Source organism: Delphinapterus leucas, chromosome 7 (assembly GCF_059928025.1).
Source record: "Delphinapterus leucas isolate spDelLeu-1000000601 "Yukka" chromosome 7, BTC_Dleu_Yukka2, whole genome shotgun sequence".
Classification (NCBI taxonomy): Eukaryota; Metazoa; Chordata; class Mammalia; order Artiodactyla; family Monodontidae; genus Delphinapterus; species Delphinapterus leucas.
In genome coordinates this window covers 7241565-7262159 of record NC_143135.1, presented here as the reverse complement: position 1 = coordinate 7262159, position 20595 = coordinate 7241565, and the positions used below count along the sequence as shown (strand labels likewise).

General features: G+C 51.1%; 1 protein-coding gene across 4 annotated transcripts in view; it reads left to right on the top strand.

Annotated features, from left to right (window-relative positions):
- CAPN1 (calpain 1) overlaps nucleotides 1–20097 on the top strand; it is a 31078-nt gene extending 10981 nt beyond the window's left edge. For 2 of the 4 annotated variants that reach the window (XM_022591506.3, XM_030763613.2), the window contains exons 11-22: nucleotides 6942–7123; nucleotides 8008–8019; nucleotides 8817–9028; nucleotides 9132–9171; nucleotides 9748–9813; nucleotides 9900–9957; nucleotides 10748–10812; nucleotides 11212–11280; nucleotides 11546–11624; nucleotides 12248–12364; nucleotides 12658–12716; nucleotides 13088–13889. In XM_022591506.3, coding sequence (XP_022447214.1) covers nucleotides 6942–7123; nucleotides 8008–8019; nucleotides 8817–9028; nucleotides 9132–9171; nucleotides 9748–9813; nucleotides 9900–9957; nucleotides 10748–10812; nucleotides 11212–11280; nucleotides 11546–11624; nucleotides 12248–12364; nucleotides 12658–12716; nucleotides 13088–13114 — 986 coding nt within the window. In that variant the 3' untranslated portion in view covers nucleotides 13115–13889. Of the gene's footprint in view, nucleotides 1–6941; nucleotides 7124–8007; nucleotides 8020–8816; nucleotides 9029–9131; nucleotides 9172–9747; nucleotides 9814–9899; nucleotides 9958–10747; nucleotides 10813–11211; nucleotides 11281–11545; nucleotides 11625–12247; nucleotides 12365–12657; nucleotides 12717–13087; nucleotides 13890–17225 lie in introns of those variants that run through there. The other 2 variants (XR_016393764.1, XM_089914535.1) reach the window with 2 other exon arrangements.
- The last annotated feature ends 498 nt before the right edge of the window (nucleotides 20098–20595 follow it).

The following is a 20595-nucleotide window of genomic DNA, read 5'->3' as shown; positions in this document are numbered from 1 at the left end:
ATCTAAGAATCCATTGCCATCCATGGTCATTTATCTTTGTGTTTTCTTCTGAGACCATTATGATTTTAGCTCTCTTATATTTAGGTTGTTGATCCATTTTGAGTTAATTTTTGTTTATGGTGTAAAATAGGTACCCAACTTATTTCTTGTGCTTGTGGAAACCCAGGTGTCCTAGCATCATTTGTTGAAATACTGTTCTTTCCCCATTGAATGGTCTTGGCACCCATGTCAAAAATCAATTGGCCATTTATGTATGGGTTTACTTTTGGACCCTCAGTTGTGTTCTTTTAGTCTGTATGTCTATTTTTATTCCAGTACCACACCATTTTGATTATTATAGATTTGTAGTAAGTTTTGAAGTCAGGAAGTGTGAGTCTTCCAACTTTGTTCTTTTTCAAGATTGTTTTGGCTTCTGGGCCCCTTACAATTCCATATGAATTTGAGGATCTGCTTTTCACTTCTGTGGGAAAAGGTTGTTGGAATTTTAATAAGGATTGCATTGAATCTGAAGATCACTTTGGGTAATATTGATCTCTTAATAATATTAAGTCTTCCAATCCATGAAGATATGTCTTTTGACTTTTCTATGTCTTCTTTAATTTGTTTCAGCAGTGTTTTGTAATTTTCAGTGTACAAGTCTTTCAACTCCTTGGTTAAATTTATTCCTAGGTATTTTATAGTTTTGGATGCTATTATAAAGAAATTGTTTCCTTAATTTCCTTTTTGGATTTTTTCATTGTTGGTGTATAGAAACACAACTGATTTTTATATTCTAATGTAATCTGCAACTTTGCTGAATTTGTTATTAACTCTAAACTTTCTTATGGATTCTTCAGGTTTTTCTATATACAAGATAATGTCATTTGCAAGTAGAGATAGTTTTCTTCTTCCTTTTCAATTTGGATACTTTTTCTTTTTCTTGACTAATTGCTCTAGCTAGAACTTCCAATACAATGTTGAATAGTGGTGGTGCAAGTGGGCATCTTGTTCTTGATCTTGGGGGGAAAGCTTTCTTTTTTTTTTTTTTTTCACCACTGAGTATGATATTAGCAGTGGGTTTTCCATAAATGCCCTTTATCATGTTGAGGAAGTTCCCTTTTATTCCTAAATTTCTGAGTTTTTAAAACAATTTATTTATTTAATTTATTTATTTTTGGCTGCACTGGATCTTCATTGCTGTGCACGGGCTTTCTCTAGCTGGCGGCAAGCAGGGGCTACTCTTTGTTGTGGTGTGCGGGCTTCTCATTGCAGTGGTTTCTCTTGTTGCAGAGCACGGGCTCTAGGCACATGGGCTTCAGTATTTGTGGCATGCAGGCTCAGTAGTTGCGGCTCGTGAGCTCTAGAGCATAGGCTCAGTATTTGTGGCGCATGGGCTTAGTTGCTCCACAGCATGTGGGATCTTCCCGGATCAGGGCTCAAACCCCGTGTCCCCTGCATTGGCAGGCGGATTCTTAACTGCTGCGCCACCAGGGAAGTCCTGAATATTTTTATCATGAATTTGTTTTGGAGTTTGTAAAATGCCTTTTCCATGTCAGTTGAGATGGTCATGTGTTTTTTTTTTCCCTTTGTCCTATTAACATGATGTATTACATTGGTTGATTTTCTTATGTTGAATCATTCTTGCATTCCTGAGATAAATCCTATTTCATAGTATGTAATCTTTTTAATATACTGTTGGATTTGGTTTGCTAGTATTTTGTTGAGGATTTTTGTATTGATATTCATAAATGTTACTGGTCTGTAATTTTCTTTTCTTGTGATGTTTTCATCTGGCTTTGGTATCAAGGTAATGCTGGCCCCGTAGAATGAGTTAGTTTATCAAAAGAAATAGTAATGTAAATGAGAAATCACATAGAATAGTAATTAAAGCACTGTGTACCTGTATTGAAAAAGAAACAACTGAAAACAATTGCCTAATTTTCCACCTTAAGAAACTAGTAAACGAGCAAACTAAACCCAAAGCAAGCAGGAGAAAGCCAAATAAATGAAACAGAGAAACAATAGAGAAAAATCAATGAAACCGACAGTTGGTTCTTTGAAAAGCTCAGCAAAAAGTGCAAACCTTTAGCCAAACTGAACAAGAGAAAAGACAAGAAGGCTCAAATTACTAAAATCAGGAATTAAAGAGAGAACATCACTATCAACCCAACAGAAATAAATGATTTATAAGAAAATACTGTGAACCATTGTATGACAACAAATTAGATAACCTAGATGAAACTGACAAATTCCTAGAAAGAAACAAACTATGAAAATTGACTCAAGAAAAATAAAAAATCTGGATAGACCTGTAACACTTAAGAGATTGAATCAATAATCAAACCTCCCAGTTATTATTTTATTGTTGATTTTTAACTTAATTTCCTTGCAGTCAGAAAATATGATCTATATGAGATCATAGGTTTGAAATAAACAGAAGCTGGTGCTATGGCCCAGCATGTGGTGAGTTTTCATGCATATTCACGTGTTCTTGAAAAGACTGGCTAACACATATATTGTGTTAGCACTCCTGTAAATATTTTAAATGTAACAACCTGCTTAACTTTCACACTGACCCTATGGGGGATGTACTACATTATCACTATTTTACAGATAAGGAGAGTGAGACAGAGTGATTAAGCAATTTGCCAAAGTCACTAATAAGTGGCAGAGCTGGGATTTGAACCCTGTCAGTGTGAACCTGGAGTCTGTTCTCTTGACCAGTATACTGTTCTCTGAATGTTAGGGGGAATCTTCTATAATTGTTCATTATATCAAACTTATTGATTACTTTGTCTGCTTAATCTATCCATTATTGGAAGAGGGATAATAAAATCTCACGCCATCTTGCTGGCTTTGCCAATTTCTCCCTTTATTTCTGTCAGTTATTTTTCTTTGCATATGTTGAGCTAGGTGCATCAAGTTTAAAATTGATATAAGTTCCTAGTGAATTAAACTTTTTTTTTTTTTACTATCTAGTGACCACCTTCATCTTTAGTAATTCTTTTTACATTCAAGTCTGTTTCAGTCTGTGTTACTATGCTGTTGCAGTTTTCTTTTAGTTACTACTAGTACTTTTGTGGTATGTCTTGTTATACCGTTTGATGTCCGATCTTTCTATAGCTCATTGTTTTAGTTATCTCTCATAAATAGCATATAACTGATTTTTTTAATAGCTGAACTTGGAAAACATTGTCCTTTGATTGGAAAGTTTAATCCATTTACATTCATAGTGATTACTGATATATTTGTATTTATTTCAGCAGACTTACTATGCATTTTCGATTTGTCCCTCCTGCTATGCCTTCTTTTGGGTTGAATTTTTTCTTTTCTCTTTGCTTGTTTTTCCCTATGTGAGTTTGGAAGACAGAAGAGCTTGCTTAATAAGTTCCAAAGTTAGTTGATCAGTATCTTTACCCTCCACCTGAATAATGTAAAGACTTGAGAATATTTAAGTTGGATCACACCCTCCCTTTGTTCAATCTGCTATCCTTAGCTAGTATTTTAATTCTTAACAGTTTCCTGCCTGTCCTAAATTAGCACCATCATCATCCCCATTATTTGATATAGCCTGTATTTGTTTGATTACCCACATAATATCAGTATTTTTGCTCACTATTCTCATGAACGGTGAGACCTTTCATCTGAGATCATTTTCTGTCTGTCTGAAATATATCTTTTTGAATTTCTTTTACTGAGGGTCTTTTGGTGATAAACTTTCTCAGTACTTGTATAAAATGCCTTTATAGTGTGCTCATTCTTGACAATTCTCTGGATATAGAACTCTGAGTTGACATTACTTTCACTTCCCTGAATATGCTATATTACTCTTCACTGTGCTTCCACTGTCACTAAGTGAGTCGGGAGTCTGTCTACCATGCCTTCTGAAATGGTTTGTCTTTTCTCTCTTTTAAGATTCTTTTTCTTTGATATTCTACAATTTGACCATGATGTGTTGAGGTGGGGATTTCTTTTTATTATGCTTTGGATTTGTCGAGCTCCCTGTGTATGAAGATTGATGTCTTTCAATAATTCTAGAAAATTGTTAGCCATGATCTTTTAGAATATCACCTTCCTACTCTCTTTATTTTCTTCTTTTGGAATGCCAATCAAATGTAAGCTGGACCCCCTCAGTCAACCCTCAAGATCTCTTAACATCTCTTAAATGTTCCATCTCTGAATGTCCCTGGATTGCATTCTGGGTAGTTTCTTTAGATCTATTCTCAATGCACAAATTTTCTTTTTTGCTGTTGGTTAATCCTTCCAACAAATACTTAATTTCACTTGAAAAATTTATTTCTGGAAGTGTTAATGGCTCTTTTTCTAATCTGTTCATCCTTGCTCATATATTTAAGCATCTCATTTATTTCTTTAAGTATAGTAAGCCTAGTCTTTCATATTCTGTGTCTGATAATTTCAGTATCTGAAGTCTTGGTGAGTTGTTGTTTGTCGCTGCTCATCCTCAGCCACCATGAGGTTCATCCATTGTGGCTGCTGGTTCTCAGCCTTCTGAGGTTTTTGGCTTATTTGACCTAGAAGTTTATCTTCAGGAGTTGTTTGAGTTATTGGATGAAGTTAAGTTCCTCTAGTGTTTCTGCCAGTCACCTGGGATACTCCCGACCCAGGACTCTTAAAAATAAATTTTCTCCTTAATGTTTTTTTTTTTTTACCTCATGCGCAGCATGAATTAAATCTGCAAGCTCATGAGAAGGCTGGCTTGTGGTTATAAATCCTCAGAGAATGTTCTACTTCCTCCCAGTGGTTTTATTTTTCTTTCACACTTGCACTGCTGGCATTCCTCACGGGGCTTCCAGTTTTATGGCTGTGATCTCCTACTGGACCTTATCTCCTGCCCCTGAGCCCAGGCAGGACTCAAGACCTCTAGGAGTCTGCAGAAATCCTTTGGCATTATTTACCTTTCATGGCTCCCAGTTTCCATTTTTTAAAACAGCTTTATTGAGATATAATTCACATACCACATAATTCACCCATTTACAGTGTGGCCGTTACTATGTTCACAGAGTTGTGCACCCATTATTACATCAATTTTAGAACGTTTTCATTACCCCCAAAAGAAAACCTATTCCCCCTGGCTGTTACTCCCAAGCCCCTCCTCCCCCTCATTTCCAGGCTACCACTAATCTACTTTCTGTCTCTATGAATTTGCTTGTTCCCGACAATGATTTAATATAAATGGAATCATACAACACGTTGTCCTTTGTGACTGGCTTCTTTCACTTAGCATAATGTCTTCAAGGTTCATCCATGTTACGTAGCACGTGTCAGTACTCCATTCCTTTTAATTGCTGAATAATATTCCATTGTTTGGTTATACCACATTTTGTTTAAATTGGGTTGTTTCTACCATTTGGCAATTATAAATAATGCTACTTGGAACAGTCACATGTTTTTTGTGTGGGTGTATGTTGTCATTAATCTTGGATACACACACACACACCCCCAGAGGAGTGGAATCGCGGGGTCATATGGTAATTCTGTGTTTTACCATTTGAGGAACTGCCAGACTATTATGCAAAGTAGTTGCACCGTTTTACGTTCCCACCGGCTATGCTTGAGGTTCTGATTTCTCCACATCCTCGCTTATTTTTTTAAATTTTTTAAAAATAAATTTATTTATCTTTGGCTGCGTTGGGTCTTCATTGCTGTGCATAAGCTTTCTCTAGCTGTGGAGAGAGGGGGCTACTCTTGGTTGCAGTGCACGGGCTTCTCATTGCAGTGGCTTCTCTTGTTGCGGAGCACAGGCTCTAGGCGTGTGGGCTTCAGTAGTTGTGGCACACAGGCTCAGTAGTTATGGCTCATGGGCTTTAGAGCACAGGCTCAGTAGTTGTGGTGCACGGGCTTAGTTGCTCCGCAGCATGTGGAATCTTCCCAGACCAGGGCTCAAACCCATGTCCCCTGCATTGGCAGGCGGATTCTTAAGCACTGTGCCACCAGGGAAGTCCCCACATCCTTGCTTATTATCTCTCTTTTTGATTAATGTTAATTTTGTATGTGGGGAGGGGGAAATGCTGGACTTATTGGTGCCTTTAAAAAGAAGTTTTGCATATTCTCTCCGGCACTTGGCTGTTTTAGTCAGGAGGATTGTTCAGGCAGCTGAATCACTAAATTGCCAGAAATGCAAGTCCCCCTCAGCCCTTGCAGCTCAGTGGCCTCCTCTCAGACCCTGCTTTCTCTCGCCCTCTTCTAAGTCACTGTCCACACAGCAGCCACCTTTTTTTTTTTTTTTTAATATTTATTTATTTGGTTGCGCTACGTCTTAGTTGCAGCTTGCCAGCTCCTTAGTTGCAACAGGCAGGTTCCTTAGTTATGGCAGGAGGGCTCCTTAGTTGTGGCACGTGAACTGTTAGTTGCAGCATGCATGTGGGATCTAGTTCCCTGACCAGGACTCACACCCGGGCCCCCTGTGCTGGGAGCATGAAAACTTAATCCACTGCGCCACCAGGGAAGTTCCTGCAGCCACCTTCTAAAATCCTGATCCAGTCATGCCCCTCCCAGTGTAAACCTGTCAGGGAGTCCTTTTGGTCTTTGATTCAGTCCACACTTCTTATCACCGACCCTGCTTCCACCAACGTCTGCCAACCTCCCTGGATCCCCTGTGCTCACTGGAGCCCCAGGTGTGGGTCTTTTCTTCTCCCTCTGCCTAGGCTTCCTAAGATCAAATGTCACCTCGAAGATTCCTTCCCTGCCCGACTTCAGCTTGCTTTCTTTGTAATTGTTCCATTAACTAACCTGACTTGTTCATGCTTTGCCTCCGCTTCGTTCTGGAATGGGAGCTCATGAGGGCAGGGACCCTGTGTGTCCCTGTGGCACATCTGTCACTTGGCACACGGTGGCCACAGTAGAAATTTGTTGAATGAATGAATGAATGAAAACATGGGGGAGGGAAGGCTTGGGGGCACTGCTCTGCTTCTCCTCTGATCCTGCCTCCCTACCTCCTGCAGCCACCTTCTGGGTGAACCCCCAGTTCAAGATCCGGCTGGAGGAGACGGATGACCCGGACGACGACGACTACAGGAGTCGGGAGTCAGGCTGCAGCTTCCTGCTCGCCCTCATGCAGAAGCACCGCCGTAGGGAGCGCCGATTTGGCCGCGACATGGAGACCATAGGCTTCGCTGTCTACGAGGTGAGCGAGCGGGCGGATCGCCCAGCACCCGGCAGAGAAAGTGGCCTCCCGGAAAGCTCCGCCAGGGGGCGCCAGGGGCGCCAGAGGACAAGGCGGCGCCCGCCCATCCAGAGCCGACTGGGGCCAGTCACACCCCTGAGGCACGCAGCCCTAGACTGAGCCTTCGGGAGGCACCTGCTGAGGCCCTCTGGGGCAGCCAGGGGCCTAAAATTCATCCCGTGAGGCAGATGGAGGATGAGGAAGATGTTTAGCTAGGAGAGGGGAAGATTCTGCAATTCTCCCCTGTCCTTAGAGGCTGCATGGCTGCTTTTGGGCAGAGGGATCTGCCTTAGCTGACACCTGGGAGAAAGACTTTGACTCAGTTTCAGAAAGAAGTGGGCAAGTGGTCTTCCCTGAAGGAGTAGTGAGCTCCCTGTCTTGGAAGTATGTATGCAGAGGCTGGCCATGGAGGGCCCTGCTTCACGCACTGTATTCAAGACAGAGACTTCTGGATCTCCCTGGTGGGGGTAAAGGACAGTCGCAGCCTCAGCCCAGGCCCACGGCCCCTTGTAGCAGATTGGGGTGGACCTCCAGTGTCCCTGGGCCGGAGGACTCTGCAGTTGGCCGCCCCATGGGGCAGTCCTGGAGGCTCTGGTTCAGAGATGAGGTGCAGGGCATTCCAGGAACAGAGGGCCCTGCCTGGGCCTCCCTCCTGGGGTCCTGGGGTCCCTCTCTGGCATGAATACAGGTCTGGGTCAACACTGGCCCCTGTCCAGGACCCTGTCTCCTGGTCTCTTCATCCCATCATTTTCATCTCAAGAACTCAGGGCTGCTGCCCAGCACACACCACAGCATCTGCCCCTGGGCCAGGCCAGCATCTCTGACTTCCCTCATCTCTCTGGCAGGTCCCTCCGGAGGTAGGTGTGGCATCTGACTCGCCTGGATTTACACACCCTTGAACACACATGGCCCAATGGTGCCCAGAGGGAGCAGGACGGCGGCAAGCCCACACGTAGAGGGCTAAGAAGTCTTCTCATCTTGGGGCTAACACAGTGCCCCCACCCCCCTGCCTGCTGTTCAGTGGGCAGAGCAAACACTGTCCTCCTGGGGGTCAGAGCAGGCAATAAGTAAGGGAGCTGGATTTGAACCCTGGCCCTCAGAGCCCCACCTGACACGCACCCGTGAGGCTCTTCCTGTCTTACTGTTCACACTGAGGCCGTCTGGGGTGCTGGTTAGGAGCAGGTTGGTAGTGGGCTGAGTGTCCTGTACCCTTGGGCAAGTTGCTTAGGCTCTAAGCCTTGGCGTCAGTGTCTGTAAAATGAGTTGTCATGAGCGTTAAGTGAGGTGACATGTGTAAAAGGCCCTGCGGTGTCTGACACAGGGGAAGCTCCAGGTAAGGATAATGACAAAGTTATTTCATGGTGTCACAGTATCTACATTCACCTCATGGTGTCTCCTCCCCTCCACCCGGTGCAGTAGGCAGGGCTGTTACCCCCATTTTACAGATGAGGCAACAAGCACTGTGACTCGTCAGGGTCGGGTAGCCTGTGGGTGACGGAGCCGTGACACAGCTCTCCAGCCGCTTGGCCAGAACCTGGAGCCTGGGGTCTGGATCTGGGTCTGGTTCTGGGTCTGGATCTGGGTCTGGGGGCAGCTCCTAAGGGTGGGCTGAGCGGGCAGCTGCAGCCCCCGCTCCCTCCTTCCCTCCCGCCAGCTGATGGGCCGGCCGGCCGTGCACCTGAAGCGGGACTTCTTCCTGGCCAATGCGTCTCGGGCCCGCTCCGAGCAGTTCATCAACCTGCGGGAGGTCAGCACCCGCTTCCGCCTGCCACCCGGGGAGTATGTGGTGGTGCCGTCCACCTTCGAGCCCAACAAGGAGGGCGACTTTGTGCTGCGTTTCTTCTCAGAGAAGAGCGCTGGGACCCAGTGAGTAGAAGGGCCCCCCACCCCGCTCTCTGCGCCCCCCCAACGCCCCTCCTGCCCCCCCCCACCACTGCTGACTGGCCCCCTGTCTCCCCACCCTCTGCAGAGAGCTGGATGACCAGATCCAGGCCAATCTCCCTGACGAGGTACGTGCCCTGCCCCCACCAGCCACCCTCCTCCTCTCCCTCACCCTGGGTGTCCTGTGCCCTGGGCTCCGGCTGGCAGCGCAGAGCCCCTCCTGGCAGGAGCCGTAAGAGTAATACTAATCCCTCATTTGCCCAGCACTTTACAGTTTGCAAAGGACTTTGTCATAATAATGGCACAGGGTCCCTGGGTTCTTGCTCTCTGCTGGGTCTGTGCTGAGCTCTTTACCTGGGTCACCCCGTTTCCTCCGTAACAGCTGTGTCAGGGTGCTGTCACTACCCTCTCATTGGGAAACTCAAGTTCAGAGAGGTTAAGGAACTTGCCCAAGGTCGTGCAGCAGGGAATCAAAGCCTCACTGTTCATCATTGAGCTGACCTTCACTCTCCACATTTAGGCCACAGAGGCCTGGACAGGGATAGAGTAGGGGCCAGGTTCCCATTTTACAGATGAGGAGAGTGAGGCTCAGAGGTGAAGTGACACATCGCTGATGAGTGGTCCCAGCCCTGCCTCCAGCAGCTGCCCATGCAGGGGCCAGGCGGGGGTGCCCCTGACCTGCTCTCCCCCGCTTCTCCATCCAGCAAGTACTCTCAGAAGAGGAGATTGATGAGAACTTCAAATCCCTCTTCAGACAACTGGCAGGGGAGGTAGGCTGGGCGTCGTGGACGGGTGGTCGGGGGCACCAAGGGGCAGCCTTTCCCCAGAGTGGGTGCCATCCTCCCTCTTCCCCCAGGACATGGAGATCAGCGTCAAGGAGCTGCAGACCATCCTCAACAGGATCATCGGCAAACGTGAGCATCCCTGAGTGGCTGCTCTCCGCCCCATGTCCTGCTTCCCAACACCCCTACCCCCCCACCTCCGTTCCTCCAAACTCCAGAATCTAGCCTTCTGCTCCCACCCTGGGCTGAACCCAACCCCTTGGTCTCCGTGGGTGGGGCAGCCTCCACCACCTTTCTGAGCCCTGCTCACCCCCTTTTTCCTCCCAAACTCCTCATGCCGTCTTGCTGCTCTCCGCGCCTGAGCGCTGTGCCTGGTGTAATTAGAAGCTTAGCCGGCTGACAGCACCTCAGGGCCAGTGTGTGGGCGCCCCTTCCTCCCAGAAGGCGGGTGGCCGGCTTCACTCCCCAATGTGCAAAACTGAAGGCAACCACCCTTCAACCTTCCCTCTGCCCCCGCCTCTCACCTCTCACCTCCGACCTCTGTCCATGCTGTTCCCTGAGCCCAGAACCCCTCTCCTGCTCTTCTCACCCTTCGGGGCCTGCAGCAAACCCCACCCCTGCCGTGACCACCTATGCTGCACGTTTCCACTGTGTTTCTTTCACTTATACTTAGCACTGTTCCTTTTCACTCGGGTCTAATGGTGGTGTTGACGTACCTGTTGGGACACCGGCTTGACTGCTAAAATACCTTAAACTCTTTTTTCTATTGATGGAAACAATCCTACATACCTACTAGCCTAGATTTTACACACCAGGGGACAGAAATGGTGCCTCCCGGACCCTTGTCCCACCAGTGTGCCCAGCATGGGGCAGGCCCAGGAAGCTGGCTGGGTTGAGGTGTTGGGACTGGTTTTTCTTGCAGACAAAGACCTGCGGACCAAGGGCTTCAGCCTGGAGTCCTGCCGCAGCATGGTGAACCTCATGGACGTATCCTCCCTTTGCTTTTGCCTCCTGAGCCGGCCTTTGGGGTGGGATGTAGGCATGGGGAGAGCCCTGGGTGACCCATCCCAGGAGCAGCTCAGAGAAAGGGATAAGTGTGGACAGACCAGTTCCTTCCTGGCATCTTCCCATTGATCGGGGTGGGGCGGGGACCGAGGCACAGGCCTGTGTTGAGTGAGAGGCAGGCAGGGCCTCGTCTGCAGGTGACCCTGAGGCTGGTGCTCTGTTTGCACCCCTCCCAGCCACCCCGATTCAGGCCTGGCCCCAGGCAGCTGTCTGCGGGCTCCTGCCCCTTCTCCCCTCCCCCTCCTCGTCTTGCTCTCCCCGGTGCTCACTCACCCAGTGCCTGGTTTAAGCTGTGGAGTTTTCTTCTTAATGGCCGCCCAGCGTGACGGCAACGGGAAGCTGGGCCTGGTGGAATTCAACATCCTGTGGAACCGCATCCGGAATTACCTGGTAGGTGGCCCCTGCTGGCAGCACCCTCCCCTCCTCTGCAGCCTCAGTCACAGCAGGCGGCCGGGCTCCGGCTCCCAGACCAGCTGTGTGGACTAGGCCCTTGCCCTGGGTCTGCCTCTCTGAGCCCACGTATCCCAGTGGCTGACCCCCTTCGGGCCTCTCCCCTCCACCCTCGTCAGCCCTCCACCCTGGGCAGACGGGAAGGGCTGGATGCTCACCAAGCCCTCACCCTCTGCCCCCCACCCCCACCCCCACCACCCCCCAGTCAATTTTCCGGAAGTTTGACCTGGACAAGTCGGGCAGCATGAGTGCCTACGAGATGCGGATGGCCATCGAGTCTGCAGGTGAGGCCTGAGGGCTGGTGGCACTCGTGGAGCCCCAGGGAGATGGCCCTGGCTCGCTTCTCTGACAGCTACCCAGGGCGGTGGCCCACCCACTAGCCCTTGTCCCTGGGGGGGGTGATTGCAATGGTGGTGAAGCTGTAACAGCCATCTACTGCCTTTTTCTCCTGGTGACTGAGCCAAGCGCTTTATTAGCATTTCCTTTTGTTTTGACTGCAGCCTCATGAGGATAGGGTCTTTTAGTATCCCATTGAGCAGAGAAAAGTGCAGCTCAGAGAGGGGTAGTGACTGGCCTGAGGCCACACAGCCAGGGAGGAGTGGAGCTGGCCTCCAGAGCTTCCAAAGGGAGCAGTGCAGGGCTCATCCTCAGTCCCATGTCAGGATGAGGCCAGGGCATTCAGAACAAATGAAACTGGACCCTGGGCCCTGATGGCCAGCACCTGCTTCCCTGGGGCAGTCTGGGTCCTCAAGCTCCCTCTGGACCAGCACTTGCCCAGCTCGAGGCCCTGCCCAGGAGGTCTTCATGCCCCCAGCCCTGGGGCTCACCCTGCCCAGCCTCAGTCCCCCTCTCCGCCCCCTCTGGCCCGGCTGCACGTCCCTGGCCCTCACCTGCTCTCCTGCGCCAGGCTTCAAGCTCAACAAGAAGCTGTACGAGCTCATCATTACCCGCTACTCGGAACCCGACCTGGCTGTGGACTTCGATAACTTCGTGTGCTGCCTGGTGCGGCTGGAGACCATGTTCCGTGAGTGTCCCCGTCGGCTTCCCCCTCCAGCTCAGTCCCCAACAATGAGGGTCTCGGGGAGGTGGGGTCCAGGCAGGCTGAGTGCCAGGCGACACGGAGTTGGGTGGGAACTCTGGAGGGGCCTCTCGAGCAGCAGGAAGGGCTGCTCCCCGGCTGTGAGGGTGAGAGCTTGCGGCGCTGTGGGGAGGTGGGGGTGAGGCAGGAGGTGGGGCCTGGTCCTGGCCCTGGCCCTGGCCCTGCCTGAAGGTCCCACTGAGTTCTCAGCCCCATGTCATCATTTCTTGAACACACAGGGTTTTTCAAGACTCTGGACACGGATCTGGATGGAGTCGTGACCTTTGACTTGTTTAAGGTGGGGCTGTCCTCCTGTCCGGTTGGGGAAGGTGCTCAGGGGCAGTGTTTTCTTACCCTCCTGGGCTGGAGGCTGCGGCCTCAGCGCCAGCCCTAAGGCCGGCCACCTGGGTCCTGCAAGGACACGCTTGGGTGTCTGGGTCCTGGGGAGGATGGGCCAGACCCCTGGAGGCCTGTACAGGAGCCAGCAGCCTGGGCTCCCAGGGGTCGAGGAGGTAAGGGAGTGCCCCGCCCCCTCCCCGGGAGGGTCCCTCTCCCACCTGCCCTCAGGGCGGTGAGGAGATGGCGACTCCTGAGCCATGGAGCTGGGAGGCCGGACTTGGGGTTTCTGCCCTGGCTGACCCCTCTCTCCACCCTCTCTCTGCCTGGCAGTGGTTACAGCTGACCATGTTCGCATGAGGGGCTCTTGCACGAGCCCCTTGCTGTGCTTCTCTGCCCTCCTCGTCTGCCGGGCCATGCCTTCCCGCCACACCACACCAGGCCCTGCCACACCAGGCCCCGCCAGCTGCAAGTGCCTTCCTTGGAGCAGGAGGCGGCCTCGTCCTCCTCGTCCTCACTTCCCGGCCGCCCCGGTTCATTTGCTCCGGGCAGAGCTGTGTGGCCCTCCCTGCCTCCACTGGCCACGGGCTCAGATGGGCTCCCCAAGCCCCTCTGGTTGCCAAACCGGGAAGGCAGCTTTTGCTAGTTCCTGCCTCACATGGGGCCCCAGGGGGAGCTGACGGCCCCAGGCCTCTGGACATCCTGATGTGTCCCCTCCCCTCCCTCCACAGGCCACCCATTCCACCCCCAAGCCCACCACGGCCCAGCTGCAGCCTTTATAACCACTAGCTCTGCACAGCCTGCCGTCTAGCGGTGCAGAGCGCGCTCCCAGCTGGGGCATCCTCCGCAGGGCTGGGAATGAATGCCTGTTCCTTCCTGTGCCAAAGCCAGTGCCCCCCTCTGCCCCACATTCCCCCCAGCCCTGTCCCCACTTGCCGACCAGGAGCGGCCTGGCCTGCGGGGTGGTCAGGCCTTCCCTCCCTCCCTCCCTCCTTTTTTATATTGGTGATTTTAAAGGGGCCTCTGTGGGGACTGACGTACCACCTATGGGGGTGCCAGAGGCACCTGGGCATGGGGTGGGGCAGTCTCATGTTTCCATGCAGAGAAACCCCGAATAATAAAGGAAACGGCCCCACCTTTGACTCCAGAGTGCGTTTCTGCCTAAACCTGCCGCCCAGGAGGGCTCAGCAAGCCTTGTCCTGCAGGGACTCTGCTCAGGGCCTCACACCCGCCCCTGCCCTGCCCTCCATCCCCTTCCCCATCACCCTGGAGGCTCGCACCTCTGCTGGAGTCCTGGGCATCTGGGAGGGGAGCATGGGGTACCCCCTGCAGGGACAGGGCCATACTGCTGAGGTCCCACATGGCCCTGCTGGTCCTACATGCCCCGCTCCTCTAAGCCCTGACCCCTTCTTTCCCCACACACTCTGCCCGTGCAGCTCTGGCTCAAACCCAAACCCCTACTTAGCGCAAACCTGACCCCCAGGAAGCTCCCCAGAACACAGAGCCTCTTTTTAAGTCTTCTCTCGAGGGTGGGGGAGGGGAGTTGCCCCTGTGACCCAGACACCTGCAGCTTATATAAGCTGCTCCAGCCCCTCTGGGATCCCAGCTCTTCTTACCAGAGATAAGACAAAGAGTAGGTTGAGGTGGGGGTAGAGGAGGGGCTGGGACAGCGTGGGGAGGGGTGAGCCGCAAACCAGGGCAGCGTCTGCAGAGCAAAGACTGAAGGAGCCCAGCTGGGGGGTGGGGGCTGCCCTCGGCCACCAGGAGCCCCAGGTGGAGCCCTGAGCGGCAGACTGTCGGGCACAGGGCCTGGAATCTGCCTTTTGCCTTTGGGAGTCCCTGGGCAAGTCCTGCTAGGCCTCCTCATCAGTGAGAGGGGTGGCCCGTCACTTCCCGGAATCCTGGGCTGGTTTGTGAGAGGGCCAGGCGGAGGGGCGGGGAGCCTGGTGCACCAGGCGCCACCCGCTTAGCTCTCTGTATTGGGTTTCCTTTGATGAGAGGTTGGAACACTGCGGGTCTGGATGAGCGGAGACCCTGCCACCTCCCACACCCCCAGCCTGAGAGTACCTGGGATGGGGGCAGGGAGAGTAGGGCTTCCTCTTGGTTGCCCTATTTGGGCATTTTTCAAGGACTTTTTTCCAAGTGTCTCCTATGCAGCCTCTGACTTCCAGGGAAGTGGGGGAGGGGCAAGCAGCTGTAATCACTGGTGCCCCCTGTGTGACCTCCAAGCGTTTAAGGCTCCGGCGCCAAGGGAGCCCAGGCACAGGGCTGGATCCCATGTGCTGAGGCTGGAATTGCCGGCGTCAAGGGAGCCCAGGCACAGGGCTGGATCCCATGTGCTGAGGCTGGAATTGCCGGCGTCAAGGGAGCCCAGGCACAGGGCTGGATCCCATGTGCTGAGGCTGGAATTGCCGGCGTCAAGGGAGCCCAGGCACAGGGCTGGATCCCATGTGCTGAGGCTGGAATTGCCGGCGCCAAGGGAGCCCAGGCACAGGGCTGGATCCCATGTGCTGAGGCTGGAATTGCACGTATTTTTTTTTTTTTTTTTTTTGGCCGCATCCCTCGGCTTGTGGGATCCTAGTTCCCCGAGCAAGGATCGAACCCGCGTCCCCCGCATTGGAGGCGCAGAGTCTCAACCTCTAGACTGCCAGGGAAGTCCCCTGGAATTGGGCTCTTGAAGGTGCCTCAGAGTGGCCTCCAGAGAAAAGGGGAGGGTGACGATGGTGCCACATTTACTGCTGGGGTCCCCCCTGCGAGGGCCATGGGCAGGGGGCTGAGCCTGGAGATCTGGGCAGTGGGATATGAGGCGGCCCTCTAGGACCCCTCGCTTTTCTAACTCGGAGGTGAGAGGCTGGGAGAAATGAGGAGAAAGGGCCTGGCAGGAGGGGGAGGCCTGCAGACCTGGGGACACCCAAGGCCTCCTGTGAGGTGTAACCCGACCCCTCTGAGTTGTGGGACGCGGGCATCTGAGGTCCTAACCCTGGCCTGTTCCTCCACCTCTCAGGGCCCCGTCCCAGCCCCTTCACATAAGGCTCCGAGGCTGGGCCTCAGGTCAGGCCCGTGGCCATGGCCTTCACAGACCCGCTGGACACCCTGGGTGGCGTGGGTGGCTTCCAGCTGGTCTACACGGCCCTGCTGCTGCCCTGCAGCCTGCTGGCCGTCCACAACTGAACTTCATGGCCGCCATGCCCCGCCACTACTGCCAAAGGCCCGCCAACCACACTGCGGCCACTGTCAATGGCTCGGGGGCCTGGCTGAGGGCCACCGTACCCCTGGACCTGCTTGGGGCCCCCCAAGCCATGCTGGCACTTCATGCAGCCTCAGTGGGCCCTCCTGGGCCACAACACCTCCATCCACAGGGCGGCCACCAAGGGCCGCAAGGACGACTCAGTCTAGGACCACAGTGTTTTCCCGCCCACCATGGTGATGGAGGTCGGGGTGGGGGAGGGGCCGGGGGGGGCCGTGGGGCTGCTGCCTGAGGCCGAGGCTAGAGCGTCCCTCCCTTCCCCGCGGTGGGATCTGGTGTGTGAGGCCCGCGCCCTCTGAGACCTGGCTCAGTCCGTCTCCATGACCGGGGTGCTGGTGGGCGCCACGGGTCCCAGCCTCCCGCGCCTCTTCATTAACTTTTCTTTATTAAAGTTTGTGTATTTTAAAATAGATAATACATACAATACATTCACAAGCTTCAAAATTCCTGACGGTACAAGCGGGTATGCAAGGAAGCGTTCTCCCCTCTGCCCCACACTCCAGTAATTTCTACAGGGCAGCCTGGTTTCCATGTATCTTACAGAGATTTTTTATGATTTTATACAATCTAGGTGAACATGTACATGTGCTCCATCCCCCTTTTCTATACAAATGCTGACACACCCATGCATGGTTTTGTATCTGGCTTTTAACCTCATTCGTGGCCTCTGCGTATTCCTTCAGAAAAAGCTCTCCTGTCCTCCCTGTGTCCGGGCTGCATCCCACTGTGCAGATGAGCCACAGCTGACCAAAAGAGCCCCTGAGGGGGGCTTCCCAGGTGGCGCAGTGGTTGAGAGTCCGCCTGCCGATGCAGGGGACACGGGTTCGTGCCCCGGTCCGGGAAGATCCCACATGCCGTGGAGCGGCTTGGCCCGTGAGCCATGGCCGCTGAGCCTGAGCGTCCGGAGCCTGTGCTCCGCAAAGTGAGAGGCCCGCGTACCAAAAAAAAAAAAAAAGAGGTATATTCCTTTTTAAAAAAAAAAAATTTTATTTATTTGGTTGTGCCAGGGCTTAGTTGCGGCACGCGGGCTCCTCAGCTGTGGCATGCAAACTCTTAGTTACGGCATGCATGCAGGATCTAGTTCCCTGACCAGGGATCGAACCCAGGCCCTCTGAGTTTTAACCAGGGAAGTCCCTTGGGAGGCTTTAAAAGGAAGGGAGTCAGTGTTCATTCAGGAGACGTCAAGGCAGGGAAACATTATGGATAACTTTATTGTATTTTCAGTGACGTGACAAAGTTTCTTCAATGATGGATTTCCTTCCCCAAATGCTGGTCTCCACACCGGACTGGAAGCCCCGATAGGGCTGTGTGCCCAGAACATAGTAGAACGTTTACATGGCAGCGTGCAGGAGCAAATTAAAGAACAAATGAACTCGTGAAGGTAAGGAAGACAGGGGCATCTACACTTGAGAGAAGAAAGAAGGGGGAAGAAGACAGAGCAACACCAGACAGAGTGGGGAGGAGAGAGGTGAAGGAGCCATGTCAGGGAAGCTGAGACAAGAGGAACCAACCAGAAGGGAGTGACCAGTGGAGGACAAGCGTGGGCGAGAAGACAGTCCATGCAGTGACCATGATGTCCAGGTGGGGTCAGGAGACCAGTGAAGCAGAACTGGTCCCTCCAAGGTCAGATTATCTACTCTCAAGCTTAACAACTCCAGACCAAAGGAAGCCCACATCACACTGCCTCCCCTGCGGTGTTAAGGGCCATGAGATGTTTCACCTGAGTTTGTTCAGCATCATATTGGGGGCCTTGCCTCTCATGTCCACCTGGGAGGAGCTGGAGTGGTGAAATCAGACCTGCATTCTCCCTTGACGCCCCCCGGCCTGCCTAGGGCCAACAAGAATTACTGTCACCTTTTCTAGAAGTCTCTTCTCTTTTGCTCCATCTCCACTGACTCACACACCTGGGGATGGCTGGGAGGGATGGTAGGAGTTTCTCAGTAAGTGGTTTGGGGGCAGATACTGGGCCCTGCTAGGAGAGAACCCACTGCCACATTCTATTTTTCCACTTCTCCTCCCTCTAGGTTCCTGGGTCTGTGTCAGCATGTCCTGCGGAGAAGCAGGACCTGGGGCCCAGAAGCACTTACAGAAGTGCTACTGCTGGACAAAGAACTTCTTTTCTGAAAGACGTTGACATCTCTTTCAAATATATTCATGTGTATTTCCTCCAAGGATGTTCTCCTGTATGACCACACTATAACCACCACAGTCAGAAAGTTAGAGTTGCTATATGACTACCATTTCACCCTCAGGCCTCATTCAAGTTTCCCTAGTCCTCCCCAACAATGTCCTATAAAGCAAGAGGATCGGGTTCAGAATCGCAAATGGCATTTAGCTGTTGCTTCTCTTTCAGGAGTAGGTCCTTTGCTCTTTGACTTTCGTGACTCTAGCAGTTACACAGGGTTTTATAATTGGAAGAACTAAAAGACTCCACAAAGCACACTTATTTAAGGCTTTCATGAGACTAAGGACAGGGGCTTCCCTGATGGTCCAGTGGTTAAGACTCTGCTCTCCCAATGTGGGGGGCTTGGGTTCAATCCCTGCTTGGGGAGCTAGGATCCCACATGCCGTGCGGTGCAGCCAAAAAAAAAAAAAAAAAAAGACAGAGGATACAATACAGCAGGAGGAAGAAAATACAGGCGAACATCAGGAAGGGCCAGGGCACCCAGGTGCACCTCCCAGGGTCCTCGCAGCCCCCAGGGTGTCATTCATCCCTGCATCACAAGCCATTGGATGGATGTGAGCTATCTCTATCTCAGGGAGGCCAAGTACAAGTTTGCTGAGGAGTTTTTTCTATCCCTCTGGTCATAGCCCAAATCAGGCTGTGTAACCTGGTAAACCAGGAGCAGACCATGAACCTACAATTTTCAATAAACAATGCAGACAAGCTGGTAGAAGCTGCTCCAAGAGGAGGTTCAGACTTGACCAGCACATTTATAAATTACTGGCTGGTACATGGGCTTCTTCAGTGACCTGTCCAGGGTTCTTCTTGACAGTCCTTGTCCAAGCAAACATGAGATGGAAACAACTGGACTTGTTTTAGTTTGTGGGGAAACGGTGACATTGGGGAAGGGGAGGCGAGAGACAGCCTCTCTCACGAGATAGTCAAGTGGAGTTTCAGACTTCTGGACAATAAGAATTCAGAACTCCTCAGCTCATCTCATTTTTCTCAATTTCTTTTTTTTTTTTTGCGGTACGCGGGCCTCTCACTGTTGTGGCCTCTCCCGTTGCGGAGCACGGGTTCCGGACGCGCAGGCTCAGTGGCCATGGCTCACGGGCCCAGCCACTCCATGGCATGTGGGATCTTCCCAGACTGGGGCACGAACCCGTGTCCCCTGCATCGGCAGGCGGACTCTCAACCACTGCGCCACCAGGGAAGCCCTCAATTTCTAATCTCATCAAATAATTATGAGTGCTGGTCATAGGCTCGGGATGTTAAAGATTAAGATGAAAAGAAAATGCCTGTTTCTAGGGTTCAAGTTACTCATCCCCAAGATCTTTCATTAATCACGAGACCAGATACTGTTTTCAGAATGGTCTGAATGCCTGGTGTAGTCTGGGGGTCAGCCACGGTGACCCAGTTGGGTTTATGCCCGAGTTTGTTGGAGCAGCGTAGCAAAGGAGCACCTGACTAACCCCGTTCAAAAAAAATCCTTTTATGTAAGAATAGAACATTCACAAAGGAGACAATACCAATAGGAAGTAAACAGAGGAAAAGATTCCACATCAGTCATAATCAGAGAAATGCAGTTAAAACCAGGAGATGCCCTGTTTCAAATATTTAAGGAAACATTTTCAAACATAGTAATGTCAATGCATAGTCAATGCAGGAGATGTACGGGTAGCAAGGAGGAAACTCCTGCAACCTTTCTGGAAGTTTCTTTGGCATTATAGATCATGCGTTGGAAAAATTTTCACATTCTTCTAAGCAGCAATGACATTTCCCGGACTCTGCCCTAAAAAAATAAGCTGAAATACGGACAAAGTTTATTTACAAGGATATTCATCATCCTGCTTAATGTACCAGAAAAAAATGTGAACTCTCCAAATATCGAACAATTTAAATAAATTATGATACATTGTGCGTTAGCTAAAAGCCATGTTGATGAAGAGTTTTTAATGGCAAGGGGAATGTTTACAGTATGCTGTTAAACAGTGTATTATAATTACTTATGATATTTTCCTAATTATGCCAAGAAATAGAGACTCGGTAGAGAGAAAACAATATATTAAAATGGTGACAGTGGTTGACTCAAAGTATAGGTGATATTTTATTTTTTTCCTGGCTGCTTTATATTTAAAAATTTTTTCTCCAAATTATCTACATTGAGCAGGTTTTCTCTGGTAATCAAGGGAATGAGGCACACAATGAAAAAAATTATAGGAATTCAATTAGGCCGTTTCTCAGAGGCAGGGCAGCCCCTCTTGAGGCTTGGAGTGAGGGAAGGATCTGTGCGATGCTGAAGTTCCCCAAAGCCTGTGAAGTGGGAAGACCCAGAAGGCAGCCAAGGCTCCAATCAGTGACCTCCCATGGAGCTCGTCCCACTGGTAGGGGGCATGGAGAGGTGAGGGGCAGTGGGATAGGTTTTCAGCC